Below are 17,863 nucleotides of genomic sequence, written 5' to 3' on the forward strand. Positions count from 1 at the left end.
AGTGAATCAATATCTATCTTTTTAAAAAGCAAAGACAAAAAACAGTATCAGGGTTTGAACTCTGAGCCTCATACTTGCTCACATTGCTTGCTTCTGGCTTTCTGGCTGATGCTCTATCACTTGAGTCATGCCTCTATCTAGTTATTTTGGAGCCGGTGTTTCTGAAGACATTTCTGTCCAGGCTATTTTCAAACTACAATGTTCCAGGTCTCAACCTCTTGAGTGGCTTAGGATTAGAGGCCTAAGCCACTTGTGCCTGGCTCTAAAAGAAAAGTACTCATTACCTGACTTATGAAATGGTAACCCCTCTGTATATCATGTCTATAATAACAATAAAAATATACATAACTGTTGGCTTTTCCTTTTTCAATACTGGGGAATGAACCCAGAGTCTCCAACATGCTAGACAAAGCTCTACCACTTGAGTCAAACTACCAGTCCTTTTGTGAAAGAGTTTTTCAAACCCCAGCTGGGTTGGTCTCAAACTCTCAATTCTCCTGTCTTTTTTTTTTTTTTTTTTTTTTGCCAGTCCTGGGGCTTGAACTCAGGGCCTGAACACCGTCCCTGGCTTCTTTTTGCTCAAGGCTAGCACTCTACCACTTGAGCCACAGCACCACTTCTGGCTTTTTCTATATATGTGGTGGTGAGGAATCAAACCCAGGGCTTCATGTATAGGAGGTGAGCATTTTACCACTAGGCCATATTCCCAGCCCTTAATTCTCCTGTCTTTACCTCCTGAGTAGCTGAGATTACAAGTGTGGACACCACTAGGACTAGCTCAAAAAAGAAAAAAAAAAAGTTTTAAAAATAAGTCTCCAAAGGTTATATAAATTATACAGGTCAAAAACAAAGAACACCAATATTTCTGTAACTTTTGGTGGTTGCTAACTGAAGCTAAATGGGAAAGCTATCATAGCCAATCTCATAGCAACATCATCTGTTTTTTTTTTTGTTTTGTTTTGTTTTGCCAGTCCTGGGCCTTGAACTCAGGGCCTGAGCACTGTCCCTGGCTTCCTTTTGCTCAAGGCTAGCACTCTGCCACTTGAGCCACAGCGCCACTTCTGGCTGTTTTCTATATATGTGGTGCTGGGGAATTGAACCCAGGGCTTCATGTATACGAGGCAAGCACTCTTGCCACTAGGCCATATCCCCAGCCCCTAACATCATCTGTTATAAAGATCTATTACTTACACACATTAGGAAGTAATGGCTCATGCAGAATATGGTAATTCATATAATTGATCATCTCATACATGATAATTTATCCCCATACAGCAATCTATAATGTAGTTTTAAAGAAGAAAACTTTGCAAATAGTTCAAGAGCTAAATGATATATAACTATCCATATTTACATTATTTATGAACAGGATGAATATATTTGTTTAGCAAAACAATTTATAAGCTAGTATACTTAAATATACCTTAGATCAAAATTCTACTTTCAATAAAATCTATGTAGGACATTATATATGTTGTTTTTCTGTTTTGTTTTGTTTTTTTTTGCCAGTCCTGGGCCTTGGACTCAGGGCCTGAACACCATCCCCGGCTTCTTCCCGCTCAAGGCTAGCACTCTGCCACCTGAGCCACAGCGCTCCTTCTGGCCGTTTTCCATACATGTGGTGCTGGGGAATCGAATGTGTAGGAGGCAAGCACTCTTTCCACTAGGCCATATTCCCAGCCCTAGGACATTATATATAAAGAAGTGACTATGAAAAAAATTTTAAAGCCATACACCAGCGGCTCATGGCTGTAATCCTAGCCACTCAGGAGACTGAGACCATGAGAATCTTGTTTGAAGCTAGCTTGGGCAGAAATGTCAGTGAAACTCCATCTCTAATTAACTAGCAAAATACCAGACTTGAACCTTGGCTCAAATGATAGAGCACCAGCCATGAGCAAACAAGCTGAGCAAATGAAAGTGTTACCTCCTCAAGTTCAAGCCCCTATACCCGCACCAAAAGAAAAAAAAAATCATCTTTCAAATTTTTTAAGCTTTCAGTATGTTTTCTTCTTGTATTTAATATGCTAATTCTTATACTTAATATGTTCGAGAACCTGAAACAGCATTATCACAATGAGACTGTAAGTCCCTTTAATACTGTGGATAACTTAATCATCTCAAAATAATTTCTACAGTTGACAGTTATAAAATGAAGCATTTAATAAAATGCTCCAAGTTTAAAGGCATTGCAGAAAGTCAATTAAATTTAAAAGTAAAGTAAAACTTCCTAGATATAGAAGTTATTATACAGAAAATTCTGTGCTTATTATTTTGAAATAGTTTCTTCAAAAGTACTCCATCTCTTACTCTCTCCCTTCCTCTGCCCTCTTTTTAATCAGTCTCTGTGGCTAGGTTTTCATCACTAGAAGCAAACTTGGGACAGAGTAACTTTTATTGAGCACAACTTAAAGTTTGTTGGAGCACCCTTGCAAAAACAAACATTGTCCCACTCTTTCCACTGTTCCACGCAACAAATGACACTAGGAATTAGTTGAATCAGAGAATTTTAAGACGAATTACAGGCTAGAAACCCACTGTCTCATCATAATAACATCCGGCAGATTGAATACTCACCTCATAATTCTCCTTTATCCAGAGCTCCCGTTTAAGGAAAGTTTCTTTCTGATGGTCTTCTAGACTATCAAACTGGGATTGTGACATTTTCATAGACTTACGAATGATGTATAGTCTCTCTTCCTCCCCATATTCTTTGCCTTTGATGTTAAAATTATAGATCCACCGGCAATACCAGGCCATGTAGGAGCACAGGTGAAGGGGAGCTAAAAGGATTTGGAACAGCAGCAGATCTCGTATTTGAGGTTTCTGGTAGCCTCCTTTTATATCAATTTTACTTTTTATAATGTTCTTTATGATGTTCTCCTCCTCGTCACGAACTTCCTCTTTGGATTTCTTGTTTCTGCCTTTTTCTTTGGCTTTTCTGAGCAGTCCCTGCTGCTTGGCGATCTCTGTTGCCTGGATGCGGTACTTGGGCACTGTGGCTAGGTAGCTGATTGCTTTATTGTAGCTATTCCACCAGCTGAAGTACTAGAATATTAAACAAAGAAAAATGGACCACTTTTAGTACCAAAATTCACTTAAGCTAAAAGAACCACAGAGACTCTATAAAATGCCAGCACCCAAGAAACCCACAGATTTTAAAAAAGAAACCTGGCTAGGCCCAGTAGAGCACTACTGTGGTCTAGGCCCTCAAGAGTCTGATAAAAGAGGATGGAGAACTGAAGGTCAGCTCAGGCTAAGCTGCAAGATCAGATCTCAAGAAAAACAACAAAAAAGAAAATAATAATAACAAATCTCAAAGATTTTACTTTAGTAGTAAAAGATAGTCTCTACTCCCACTTAAACTATAACCTACTTACAAGAGGAAGAATTCAATGGCAAAAACTATGTGGTAGTTTTAAAATACCACAGAACCTTAATTTCAGCCTACATGAGTGTTCTCTTGACTTGTGTGCAGGCTAAAGTTAGGGTACTGTGGTATTTTAAAATCACATAAAAATTCCTGTACATTTTCTAATCTATCCCAGTGGTTTTCACCCTAAGCAGCACCTTTCAGTGCATGCAGTAATCATTACAAGGGTAGTATTACTTGCATTAGTGGATAAGAGCCAGGATTTGCCATATTAAGGAGTTCTTCCTTTTCTTAAGTTTATGAGATATCACTGAAAAGTTTTTCAAAAGTAAATGACGTCACCTGGTGGTCATGGGATAGACACCATAGAGGGTTCCTGAGAAAAGACAGAAATAGCTATGCAATAATAGTCATCCATTTCTTAGATTTCTCACTGACAAGTATGCTAATACTGCCAGCTAGCTGCTAGGACAAGTGGATATCTTTCTAATCTTAAATGAACACAGAATGCTACAAAAACATACTTGTGGGGCTGGGAATATGGCCTAGTGGTAAAGTGCTTGCCTCATATACATAAAGTCCTGGGTTCAATTCCTCAGCACCACATACATAGAAAAAAGGCCAGAAGTGGCACTATGGCTCAAGAGGTAGAGTGCTAGCCTTGAGCAAAAAGAAGCGAGGGACAGTGCTCAGGCCCTGAGTCCATGCCCCAGGACTGGCAACAAAAACAAAACAAATAAACAAAAACATACTTGTGTAGCTTTAATATGTACCATAGGCAATAGTGTGCATGTATACACATGGAAATACATACCTGAAACATAGAAATAGCACACACACTGACCAAAATTACTATCCTAACATCCACTTTAGGGGCTAAGCGCCTGCTATAGTAGTGATAGTAATGGCTGTAATATTCTTCTGGATGATCCAGCATGTAGTCATAATCTTTCCGTGTTTCTTCATCCTGAAAAATGACAAGACGTCATTAAATGTCCTCAGTATAGAATTTGTTGTCAAATCTAAAATCTCCTAATTATAAAGATTATTTGGACTAAAAGAATTATAACTGTCACAATAAAAAAATTTCCCAATACTCTTCTTCAAAGATAAGCTTGTTACTAGGACTTTAATAATTCTTGAGTATTAATCTTCCTAGAAGACTTTAACCATTAACCATGCATTTTTAGCTAGTACTCCAGTGCTAGTAAGAATTGCACATGTTCCTTCAATTTAAGAACATGCCAATAGCCTTAATAACTGTTTATTTTATGTATTATATATATATTTGTGTATATATATACATATATATATATCCATCCTCTAAATCAGGTTCCAGCCTTGTATAGAAAATTTGTTGAAAGCAATGATTAGCTAGCAAAAAGTAGATGAAATCAGGCTTATCTTAAAAGAAATGATGAGGGGCTGGGAATATGGCCTAGTGGTAGAGTGCTTGCCTCATATACATGAAGCCCTAGGTTCGATTCCTCAGCACCACATATATAGAAAAAGCCAGAAGTGGCGCTATGGCTCAAGTGGTAGAGTGCTAGCCTTGAGCAAAAAGAAGTCAGGGACAGTGCTCAGGCCCTGAGTTCAAGCCCCAGGACTGGCAAAAAAAAAAAAAGAAGAAACATTAAGATATTAGTACAATGATCAAAGTCTAGCTTGGTCATTTTGGGCAAAATAGTACGCATCTCTGAGCCTCATCCTGGCTTTGCAAAAATAGGTAATACTAGCAAGGTGCCAGTAGCTCATGCCTGCAATACTAGCTACTGGGGGAGGGGAGCACTAAGACCCAACGAATCATGGTTCAAAAATAGCTGGCTGTTTGGGGGCAGAAAAAGTCTTTGAGACTTCATCTCTGGTTATCGAGCAAAAATGCCAGACTGGAGGTATGGCTCAAGCAGTAGAATGCCAACTGTGAACCAAACAAACATGAAGTCCTGAGTTCAAGTCCCTGTACAAGTACAACACAGGTAATTACTACCTGCCCTAACATGTTTACATGGTTGTTTTGTACACCGAATGACATATATTGTACAAAAACATGTTACAAACATATAGTACTTAACCATTATAATACAGTGCCATAACCCAGTTAATAAATGAAGAAACTCATCTTACTCATATCAATTCTGTAGAAAGAATTACAGCATTCTGAAATGCTGCTTGGAATGTTCACAAATAAAATAGTTCTTAAGATTTTCCTAATTCTAATCAATTTCTAACAGGAATAAGTGCAAATGTCTCACTAAGCAACCAAGATTGAAAATCTATTAAAATATGTTCTAAACTTGTTTTTTCAGCTTGCTTAATTTCACAAAATTGTTAAAAGACCAAAACAAATCCGTCCCCTCGATAAACAAGTGCAATCAAAACCATTACAGAAACAACATCTTCTTTAGAGGATTTCCTTCTAGGTCCAACTACTTAGTCGTTATAAAGTAGAGCTAAAGACAATTCAAATGCTAACCTAGTAGCCTGCTACTCTAGACAGATGCTCTGGGGGGTCTGAGGGCCTCCTGTGTCCTCTATCCTAAGTTCAAAATAAGAAATTTACTAACAATAGAAATCTTCCCTGTGTTTAACCACCATATATATTCTAGTAAAGAATTCTGAACTTAAGTGAGGGGTCAGTAAAAAGTTATCCTAGGTTCACTAGATTAAGACTTTTTTACTTCTCTCTAGTATATGAAATTAGGTGACTGGTTGTTTACATATAAATGTATGTACAGATTATTTTACAGAAGACCAGTGTAAGGACTGCCCATCACAAGGGAAAAGGAGCTCAGGCTGATTACTGTCAAGCCCACTCCTTGTAGTTCTCTTGTCAGAATCTGTGGCCATTGCTATACATTCCAACCCTCCAACTGTCAACCCACTGCTCTTCCTTAAATTGTCTTATCATTTCATCTAAAAGGGGAAGTCTTTACCAAGGTGCCACAGAGTCCTGAGGACTAAAGCCATGCCTCTTCAAATTTCTCATGTTTAGTATTCAGGCATTCTTCCAATATTTTTCCATTCCCCACTCTCTTTCTCCTTGGGGGGCTTAACTTTATACAAATGTTCTGCTTTGGGCCTGAAATCTTTGATCCTTTCAATCTTGGCATATGCCTTTTGAACTACACGATTCTTCAAATATGATTCTTCTTATTCCAACTAGATTATATGTAATTTTTTGTCCTAGTACTGAGATATGAACTCATGGCCTCACACTTCAGCTTGCTTCCTTGGTTGACATTCTACCACTTGAGCCACACTTCTAGCCTAGCTTTCTGCTGATTATCTTTTAGAAGTAGAACTGGCTATGAACCAATATCCTCAAGATTTCAACCTGAGTAGATGGGATTGCAGGGGAAGTAATGTAATTTTCTAAAACCAAATGCCACACTGAAATCAGATAACTACAACCCAACATCACTTCATTCAAAGGTCTCAGTCTAGCATGATTGGCTGTGCTCCTCCAAGTGAAGAATACATCAAGAGCTTTAGGTGTCATGGATACCTGGAAGTAGGGGCCATATGTCCAATGGCTAGCCATAGGAAGCGTATTTCACCCAGATCTTCCTCTAGGGTCACCATCTTCTCACTGTTGCCAGATTTGTGACTTCACCAAGCCGTGAAGTCCTCTAAGGGGCTCTAATACCAACAACTTCAAAATCTATCCCATGTACCTGGCCTCTCCACTGTCAGAAGAACCTGTGGGATCTCTCCAGAGCCCCTTAGAAAGTTCTCAAGCACACCTAAACACTAAATATCACAAGACATCTAGCTCTTCTCAGGATGATTTCCTTTCCTGGGATCACCATAAATTTGTGATCCTGATTTGGTCATCATTAGAGACTAGGAAGTTGGTTAGTTCATTGTTATTATAGCATATATTCAATTTACTGAATTTTCACTGTAAGACTTACAGTTTTCTCTCCAAACTGAAGAAACTAAGCATGAAGGCTAAAGCATACGTGCAAATTAGAATGTATTCAACGTTGGCACAATGTAGTAAAAGGAGTGCTCAACAGCTTTAGGTTAAAATCCTATTTTTAGTAACCTATAGGGTTTAGAATACAAGAATATTAGCCAAAAAAAAAAAAAAAGAAGAAGAAGGACCACCTTTCATTTTTGACCCAATCAGAAAGTTTAAGGTATATTTTTATTACACCATGTATTTTTTTTCTCCTACTAATCTTAGAATTAAGGTAGCCTGACGTGTGTGTGTGTGTGTGTGTGTGTGTGTGTGTGTGTGTGTGTGTGTGTTTTAATCTCCATGGCTTCTGCATAACCAAAGTTAAATTTTCCCCTTGGCATGTACAAAGGTCTGTACTGCTGGCACTACATACCTTCCTAGCACTACCACTTACCACTCTCCCTGCTTTTACTGCACTAGCATCAAGAGCAATTTCTGGCATTTGGTGTGTGTTCCCACTATGAGCTTTCTCATCTCTGAACATATGATTCTTTCTAACTTGAAGCCAACCTTCCTTTCTTCTAACTTCAAGATCTCCTAAACAATACAAATGTTTCTGCCTCAGACAGACTTCTGTGGCCGTGCGGATGGAACCCTTGGCCTTGTGCATGCTGGGCAAGTGCTTTTACCACTTAACTCTGCCCCCTGCTTTTGGAACACTTTTATTACACTTAGTACCTATTTATTATAGCACTTATCACATTGTAACCATAAGGATTTTTTGGTTTTCTTTTTGCTTTTCCTTGAGTATAGGTTTCTAAAGGTAGATAAGGTGATTTATTAATCTCTGTATTATATCCAGGGCCTGAACACAGTGCTTGGCATCAAGTAAATGTCATTTCAAAAATGAGTGGAATTTGTAATGATTTTGCCTCACTATACACATCTCTCCAGTCACATTGGTATCCAGCTCACCAACAAGGTGGATGGGGATGTGATTATGTCACAAAAACTTCAGCTTGGCAAAAATAACTGCTTAAATTCATAGCTTACGGAAATACACTAATGTGGCTAAAATATCTTAAACCTTAAAACAGCTTAATATCTTACCTTTCAATAAGGTAGTACTTTCTCTTTCAGCAATAGTGTGGATCTTAAGGTCCCAGGGTGAGGAGTTCCAACTTCTTGCCAAAATCAAAACCTTTATACTTGTTTCTTCCTCCTCTCTGTCCTGAGCCTTGACAAGCAGGGAAATTAATTCCTTGACTCTAATGTCTACAGGAATAAATGGTGCTTCTGCTGGTATCCATCCACTCCCAATCCTCTTGGGCATATGCAGGAGGACTGGAACAAACCACCAAAATCTAGATCAAAAGTGAACAAGAGGAGACCCACAAGCAAAGACAGCACTGAACCCTTTCCTTCTCTTAGGAAAATGACCCCTCCCCAGTTGAAGGAGCACCATACTCTTGCCCATGAAGGAGCAATGCACTGTCTGATCTCAAAAGTATAAGTTGCAATAGTATGAATTTACAGCAATTTTTACATAAAAATTTTCTATTACAGAGAATTCAGAAACCATTTTTGGATAGTTAAGGCCAGGAATCAAATAATAAATGAAAATTTAGTCATATTTTAAATACATACACACACACACACACACACACACACACACACACACAAATGCTTCTTTTCTTACTTTTTTCCAGGCCATACATATACCCATTCTATTTCCTTTCTTATTCTCTGCCCACCAGTTACTAGTGAAGCTACCTTCTTGTTCTACATGGGAGTCTCAACAACTTTCAGGGTTTGGGTTTGGATTATCACCTATACACTAGTAACAAAGTTATTCTTCCTGCCTCCTCCTTTCAACTACAAACTAAACAGTTTCTAAATATAACATAAAACATCTGCAGTTCAACATGCTCAAAAAACTAAATCGGTTCCTCGTGTTTTGGTTAATTGCATCATTATCTATTTGATCACTTAATTTTTCAAAAAAAAAAAAATAGGGCTGGGAATATGGCCTAGTGGCAAGAGTGCTTGCCTCCTACACATGAAGCTCTCGGTTCTATTCCCCAGTGCCACATATATGGAAAACGGCCAGAAGGGGCGCTGTGGCTCAGGTGGCAGAGTGCTAGCCTTGAACGGGAAGAAGCCAGGGATGATGCTCAGGCCCTGAGTCCAAGGCCCAGGACTGGCCAAAACAAAACAAAACAAAACAAAAAACATTGGCATTTTTTAATCAGGAAATAATGACACAGAAAAAGGAAAGGAAAGGGGGAAGGGGAAGGAAGGAAAGGGAAGGAAGAAAACAAAAAAGAGAAGAGGGGGAAGGGATGACAAAAGGAAAAAGGAAGAGAAAGAGAAAGAAAAAGGGGAAGAGAAGGGAAAGGGAAAGGGAAAGGAAAAAGAGAAAGGAAAAGGGAAAGGAATAGCTATGGATAGAAAAATAGAAAACTACATTAAGGAAATTAAAGCAGGAGGCCTTGAAGACATTAATATAAAAAATGTTCCAGGGGGCTGGGAATATGGCCTAGTGGTAAAATCTTCACCTCATATACATGAAGCCCTGGGTTCAATTCCTCAGCACCACATATATAGAAAAAGCTGGAAGTAGCGCTGTGGCTCAAGTGGTAGAGTGCTAGCCTTGAGCAAAAAGAAGGCAATAACAGTGCTCAGGCCCCTGAGTTCAAGCACCAGGACTAGCAAAAAAAAAAAAAAATGTTCCAGGAGGAAGAAGAAATAAGCAACTGACAGGAGGAAGAAGAAATAAGAAGCAACTGACAAATCCTGAGATCAAAGTGCTACTGTTCATCTGTTCACAAGAATGGTTTCAGTACCTAGACTAGTATACATATTAGTCTCATGATAGTTGGAATGAAATGGAGATGAGGAAGTTATATAGTGAATAGTGAAGAAGAAATCCTAAGTATAGCTTTTAAACAAACAAAATGAAGTGAGGAATTAGAAACAGAAACAACCAAGAGATACTCAAGTTACAAGTGAGAAGCGATGAGATTCTCAAAACCAGGGAAATGAGCTGTCAAGAACATACCATTTTATCCTTCCTAACTTTTAATTGCTCTGAGATTCTGGAAGAAACAAGTCTATCACTTTTCCACTTTAAGACTAGTCTTAACTATTCAAAACATAAAGTTCAAACTCCAAAACAGAGCTTAATAAGTCATTGATCATCTAATCTGAAACTATGTTTTGCTAAAATAGTTTCCCTCTCACAAATCCCACAGGCTTTCAATCTAGAAGTGGCATATCTGTGAAAACATGGCAAATAAAGATCTTTATAGCCAGGCACCAGTGGCTCACACTTTTAATCCAACCTACTTAGGAAGCTGGGATCTTAGGATAGAGGTTCAAAGCTGGCCTGGATAGAAAATCCCAATTAACTACCAAAAAGGTAGAAATGGAGCTGAGGCTCAAATAGAAGTAGCCTGAGTCAAAAGGCATAGGGACAGCACCCAGGCCCTAAATTCAAGTCCCAGTACTGGCATTAAAAAAAAAAAATGTCTGGCTGGGAATATGGCCTAGTGGCAAGAGTGCTTGCCTCACATACATAAAGCCCTGGGTTCTGATTCCCCAGCACCACATATATAGAAAACCGCCAGAAGTGGCGCTGTGGCTCAAGTGGCAGAGTGCTAGCCTTAAGCAAAAAGAAGCCAGGGACAGTGCTCAGGCCCTGAGTTCAAGCCCCAGGACTGGCCAACAACACAAAAACCAAAAAAAAAACCAAGTGTAAAAAAAAAAGGTCTGAACTCTTGTTATGCCTCAGAATGTTCCATTTACCCATAACAAATCTGCATGAGGTAAATTAAAATATTAGATGCTAGAGATGTAGCTCAGTGGCAGCACAGCACTTGTCTAGTATGTGTGAGGCCCTGGTTTATTCTCCAGTATGGAGTAAGGTGAGATGGCGGTATCTGTCAACTGTTCAGTTCCTTGCTAAAATTGTATCAACATAATAGTTTTCAGGTTGATCAAGAACACTAATTGGTTGCTGGTAACATCATAAGGTCAGAATCACAGCACCACAATTAAGATATAGTAGGGAATAATGGGTGAAACTAAGGGTTCCAAACAGAAAATCCAGGTACTACTACACCTTTTGGACCCTTGGGAAAAATCATTATCAAACTCGACATTCCTTCCAACTAAACCCAGAGAGTCATATCCAGAATAGGCATTTGAAACAACGGCTTTATTTGTAGACAATAATCTATCCATGTACTTAATATGGCTGTTTTTCAGCACCATAACTGTAATAGAAATTTACATAATATTTTCATGAATGTGGTTGTCCAGTATTCATGGGGATTAGTTCTAGGACACTGCAGATACCAAAATCCTAAAATGCTTAAGTTTCTTACATAAAAGCTGTATTTCAGGCAGGGCACTAGTTCCTATGCCTATAATCCTAGCTACTCAAGGAGGCTGAGACCTGAGGATCATGGTTTGAAGCCAGCCAAGTCAGATAAATCCAAGACTCTTATCTCCAATTAACCATCAAAAAGCTGGAAGTGAAACAGTGGCTCTCAAGTGGTAGAACAGCAGCCTTGAGTGAAAAAGCTAAGGGATAGCACCTAGGCCCTGAGTTCAAGCTCCAATACTAATACATACACACACACACACACACACACACACACACACACACACACACACACACACTCTCAATCTATTTGGATATAACCTATGCCTATATTACCCTAGGTAACCCTAACTCACTGGCAGATTACTTAATACTATCTGAGAGTGTAATAAGTATTTTCCATCTGTAGCTGTTACATCTGTGAATGGAGGACCTATGAACACAGAGGGCCAACTCTTCCCAATTATTATGAATGCCTGATTAAAATTTGGGTGACTAGAATAAAAACACTAATAAGTATAGTGAATTTTTTCCCAAAATAGAGAGTTCTTGGAATAAATGTAAAAGTATCTTTGGTGGAGGTGAATAAAATACTCATTCATCACCACACCTCCCAAATTATATCTCTTTTCTGAAACAAACTTAAACACTCTTGTTTCTGCTGACTAGGTTTTCCTTCCCTTAGAAACGTCCCTTTCCTGGAGGAGCTGTGGTTTCAGTGATAAAGCATCTGCCTAGCAAGCCAAAGGCCCTAAATTCAAACCCTAGTGTCACAACCCGCCCCCACCCTGCAAAAAAAAACACACCAAAAACCTCAACATTGTCAATTTTTCCAAATCCAGCTCAAATATTCTCTAATCGACCAAGGAGAAATAATTGTCTCCTCTCTGTGTTGCAGTATAATCCACACATATTGTTATAATCTAAATAAATAACCAAACAATAAGTATTTGTCTCCCTTGTTATATTAAAAGCTTAGCCAGGAGCTGTGCCTATTCCACTGCCATGGTTTCTTCTGCAGCACCTATGTCAGGGCTGGCTAGGGGAATTCACAACAGCAAAAAGGCAAGAGGCTCAATATTCCCTTTATGTTAAGCCCTACCACCCACTGCAATCAGACTAATAAAAAGAAAGGGCGGTGTTTTTGTGATACTTCCCTTAAAGGCAAGGCTGGAGTAGGCTCTCCTTCTGCATCCTCCCACCATATCCACTCTCATGCCATCAATATTCCTAAAATCTGTTTGATGTTCACCTGTGACCTTGCAAAATGCCGTCAATTTCTACTACTTTCCTATTTTCTACCAGTCAGTTTTTCCAAAGTGCATCTTCTCCATTTCTACATCTGCTTGTTTTTCTGACATTTCTTTTATTATCTACATTAGGAAATGGCAATTGTTCTCAACTAAAAAAAAAACCTCCCGAGAACATTAAAAGCAGAAGTATAATTTTCTCTTACATAGGAATTTATCATTCATAACTATGCAATTTATATATCTATGCCACTCTTGAAAAGTAGGCTGCACATAATGTCAAAATGCCAGATACTTAATTTCTGAATAGAAATTCCATTCTGAGTCTGTCTTCATATGTGAGTTCAATTAAATGATATTTACTATGTGATGTGCCAGACACTGTGTTGGGCGCTATGGATATTCACCCCACAATGAGAAACATGGTTTACTGGGGAGGGGCTTCTCAACATTTACAGTACAGTGATAAGTGCTATAGCCACATTAAGAGTGGGACTAGAGTGTTCCACTTCAGCAAACCCAATTTTGACATAGCAAGATAGTCTATTTACCTCCAAAGTCCATGATTTCCCTCAGTTTCCAGTAGTCAAATAAGTGAAATATTACTGCATGGTCCTAACTTACACAGCAGTATAAATCATAATTAATGTTGCCTTGCTGAGATCTGGAATTGCAAATTACTTGGGACTGTGAACTAGGCATGACTTGGTGGGAGCACTTGACCAGTATTTTCAACTTCCGTATTATTCATCCTACTTTTTCTTACTCTCCAGACACAGGCTGAATCTTTTGTTGCTAAATCAGCAACTACCTAGTGTGTCTTTTTGTCTTGTCAACTACACTTAATTCTTGTTAGTATACTTTCTTAATAATCTCCATCAAAACAACCCCCAAATCCTCCTGCTCAAAGGGATCCTTATTTGACCCAAAACAACCTCAGTATGTTTTGTCTCACACATAGTTTCCATTTTGGTTGTGCTTTATCAACATCCAGAGCTAGACTTCTGCCTGCCATTTTTATTGTGGAGCCACTGGAGCCTTCTCTCACTATTCTACCTGGCTAGTTTTTAGCAAAGTCCACCTCGATTTCTTACCCCTCACAGCCTTCTTCCAGCCTGAGGGTTCAATATAAGCAAAGCAGATGTCATCATCCCTTTGCCTCAATGGGATACTATGGAAGACAGAAGGCCCTCCAAATGGAATGGCCCCATTCATTCAGTCTTCACAGATGTGACATTCTCCGTTACTGCAAAATTATAATCAGGCTGCTTGTTTGTCTTCAATACCTTTTTAATCCCCCACACAGCAAAGTCCTTGTCTTTATTCCAGGTAAAGGCAAGAAAATGAGGAAATAGATCCTGGAGGTGCTCCATTTGAAAGCTGAATCTATGTTCATCTCTGTAAATTCTTAAATAGTTTTCAGAATTCTGTTGGTTCTGATTCTCAAAGGACCAGACTACTTCCACACACCCTTTCTCTCACAGAAAACTTCCATCCTCTTTTGTATTGCATAACTGTAGAATACTCCATCAGTATGACTGTTTCTAGTTCCGTTTAAAGGTATCTGTGGCCACCACAAACATCCTGTCAAAGTCAAGTGAAAGTATTACCTTTACTGGACATACTAGTTTTACTGGCTAAGAGTTCCTTCTGGATGCTGGTGGCTCATGCCCATGATCTGAGCTAGAGGAGGCTGAGATCTGAGGACAGTAATTCAAAACCAGCCTCAGCAGGGCTGGGGATATAGCCTAGTGGCAAGAGTGCCTGCCTCGGATACACGAGGCCCTAGGTTCGATTCCCCAGCACCACATATACAGAAAACGGCCAGAAGCGGCGCTGTGGCTCAAGTGGCAGAGTGCTAGCCTTGAGCGGGAAGAAGCCAGGGACAGTGCTCAGGCCCTGAGTCCAAGGCCCAGGACTGGCCCAAAAAAAAAAAAAAAAAAAAAAAAAACCAGCCTCAGCAAAGTCCAAGAGACTCTAGCTCCAATTAACTATCAAAAAAAATTTAAGCTGGACTGGAGGCGTGGCTCAATGGTAGAGCACCAGCTCCAAGAGCACAAGTCTCTCCCAGTTCAAACCCCAATACCAGCACCCCTCCCCCCAAAAAATCCTTGTTCTTGTGTAGAAAGATTACTTTTAGCTTTTTATTAGCTGACAACTTAGTCCCAAACTTTTCAGGGTTGAAACTTTTAGAGGGAGCCAATATAGAGCCACCAGATTCGTCCCCCCAAATCATCTCTTCAAGAAAATAGTTCTGGGGCCTCACCCAGTAAGAATTTATCTGTCATGTCACTATTTCTGTATCCTAACTCTGACAGTTATTTTGAAAGAGCTTGCCAAAATGCTTCCCATTCACCAAAAGCTATCCACCTCTAGCCTCACCAAACCCAGCAGAAGGCAATTCTACGGCTCTTTCCTCTGGAAATTCTCCATCTGGGCAGAGCTAGCTAGCTCGCTCCTTTATATACCAACAGAACTTTGGCACATTATCAAGTTGGCTGTGAGCACCACAAGCTCTTCTGCAAAAAAAAAAAAAAAAAGCCAACTGGCTTTCCCATGTTGGGCTGCCCTGAAGAGTGAGCTGTTTCTCCTTCTTTCTTAATCTGTCATCACACTTTATCCTAAATAGTGGGCAAGTAATCTCCAGCATCAAGACTTTCCCAGCTTCCTACCTATACCTCAGTGAACTGCCAATAAAAATTACATCTCTCTAACAACATTGAGAATTTAAGCACATCCATTTTATGACTCTGAATTACCCAAGCTGCTCTGGACAGCATGTGAACAGTATTTCCAGTTCTGTAAAACTAATGTAAACAATTCATAGTCAAATTATAGCGTCTAGGTGAAACATAACATATAATGTATATATTAGATTCACTCAAAGTAGTTATTGAAAGCAGACTATACAGCAACATGGAAAACATTGCCTAGAGGGGTGAGAGACTAAAAATATATATGTAACTACTACTATAATAGTTGTTGTAATAGCATGACAGGGCTTTTGAAGCAGTAATACATCCATCAAATATGGCTTCCACTTGATGATTTCTTATATGGTTTTTGCTGTGCTAGAAGCAAGCTAAATTCCCGTCCCCATTCTTTGTCAAATAACTAAACAAATATCTGACATAATATTTCCTATCAGAAACTCTCAGTGTTTTACCCCCACGACATTAAGGATCTGTGTCTATGTCCTACATAGGGGGCTCACACTTACCATTAAAGCCCCACAACCCTGTGAGATTACCATGGCCTTCATTGTGCCTATGTGAAGAAACTGCTACCCAAGGTCACTCAGGGGGATTCGGAGCCAAGAGTCAAACATCCTGCTGTCTGACTGGTTTGTTTACTGCTCCTGTCGAATGTTTTTCTAGTTCTTTAAACCCAATGAAAATGTCACCATTAATACCATGCTTAGAAGTCACATGTCTGTTAAATCAAACTGGCATAACCACTGTGTCGCTCAGGTTTTGAAGGTCTATTCTTGCTTTCTCAGTCAAAGAGCATGTTTGCACGAATCCAGAAAATGCTCAAACTATACACATTAACCATGGCTGTCAAAAACGAGGAGGGGACTGCCAGTAACCCCAAGGCCTAGGGCGGTTCTCACTTCCCATCCTAGCTAGACTTGAAGCCGACGGCTCTTTCACCGGGCCAGGTGGGGATAAAACGCGAGCTTCCTAAAAGGTCGAGGTGACAGCTACCCAGGTCGCCGAGGCCCTGGCCTAGTGGGCCGGGGACCGGAAGCGCCTCGACCCCGCTCTCCCCGCAGCCAGCAAGCCTCACCTTGAGAGTCTCGTAGGCGGTCGCTACCAGCAGGAAAGCCTCGGCGCTGGGCGGCGCCCGCCCGGGGCCCTCGTCGCCGGGCTCGGGCCGGTAGCGGTCGGGGTGGTAGCGCCGGGCCAGCTGGCGGTAGGCCCGCGCGATCTCGGCCTTGGTGGCCGAGCGGCTCACGCCCAGCACCTCGTAGCAGTCCCGCGCGCCGCAGTACAGCCCCTCCACCAGGGCCGCCGCGGGCCGCGCCAGCAGCGGCACCAGCAACAGCATCCAAAGCAGCACCAGCCGGTGCTGGCCCGCAGCCCCGGCTCCCCGGTGCCGAGCGAGCGGCGCTGCCATCCCGGCCTGGCTCGCTCGCGGTCACGACACCCCAGCGGTTCCCGCACTCCACACAGCGCGCCGGTCTCTTGCCACCCGGGCTTTCGCTCCACGTCAGCAGGCGGCGCCGCCTCCGCGCAGGCGCACTCGGCGCCGCTGCAGCAACCACTTCCTCCGCGACGCGTTGCTAGGGGACAAGGACGCCGTGGCCGCAGAACCACTTCCGGTTGGGTTGTGGAAGGCTGTGTTAGGCTTTCTTCCTTGAGCAGCTCCACGGGAACCGAGCGCCTTCTCGTCCCACAGCAAGGTCACGCGCAGGCTTTTGTACATCATGGCCACCGCTGCAGAAGGTACTCTGGTTGTCTCACACTTTGTTGCACCCCATTAGCATCAAGAAGAAATGCATAGGGTGTGTGTGTGTGTGTGTGTGTGTGTGTGTGTGTGTGTGTGTGTGTAAACCAGTCCTGGGACTTGCACTCAAGGCCGGGCACTGTCCCTTGGGCTTTTGTGCCCAAAGCTAGGGTTCTACCACTGGAGCCACAGCTCCACTTCCGGCTTTTTGGAAGTTCATCGGAGATGAGTCTCGTGGACCTTCCTGTCCGGTCTGGCTTTGATTCGTGGTCCTCAGATCTCAGCCTCCTGAGTAGCTAGTGGGTACGGATTTTAAAGCCAAGTCTCCAGCGCCGGACGCCTTCTTTATTGACTCAGAACACAACGCGAGCTTCCGAAATTGTATGCGATTTTTACCAGAAACCTTGAAAGGCTCCGCCTTCACATTATTGAGGATTTCTCAGCCTTCCCACACATCAACATTTTGAAGCAAGTAACTCTACTCAAGGAGCTGCCCTGTT

The 17,863-nt window shown here is 41.1% G+C and overlaps 1 protein-coding gene across 1 annotated transcript; it reads right to left on the bottom strand.

Moving 5' to 3' along the window:
- Window positions 1–1,949: 1,949 nt before the first annotated feature.
- On the bottom strand, window positions 1,950–17,114 carry LOC125345322 (dnaJ homolog subfamily C member 25-like). Its single transcript, XM_048337551.1, has 3 exons — window positions 16,704–17,114; window positions 4,188–4,340; window positions 1,950–3,048 (listed from the first exon to the last, which is right to left on the bottom strand). Exons 1-3 carry the CDS (start codon window positions 17,031–17,033, stop codon window positions 2,527–2,529), a joined length of 1,005 nt encoding a protein of 334 aa, XP_048193508.1. The 5' UTR covers window positions 17,034–17,114; the 3' UTR covers window positions 1,950–2,526.
- Window positions 17,115–17,863: the final 749 nt, after the last annotated feature.

Source organism: Perognathus longimembris, unplaced genomic scaffold, assembly GCF_023159225.1.
Source record: "Perognathus longimembris pacificus isolate PPM17 unplaced genomic scaffold, ASM2315922v1 HiC_scaffold_5501, whole genome shotgun sequence".
NCBI lineage: Eukaryota > Metazoa > Chordata > Mammalia > Rodentia > Heteromyidae > Perognathus > Perognathus longimembris.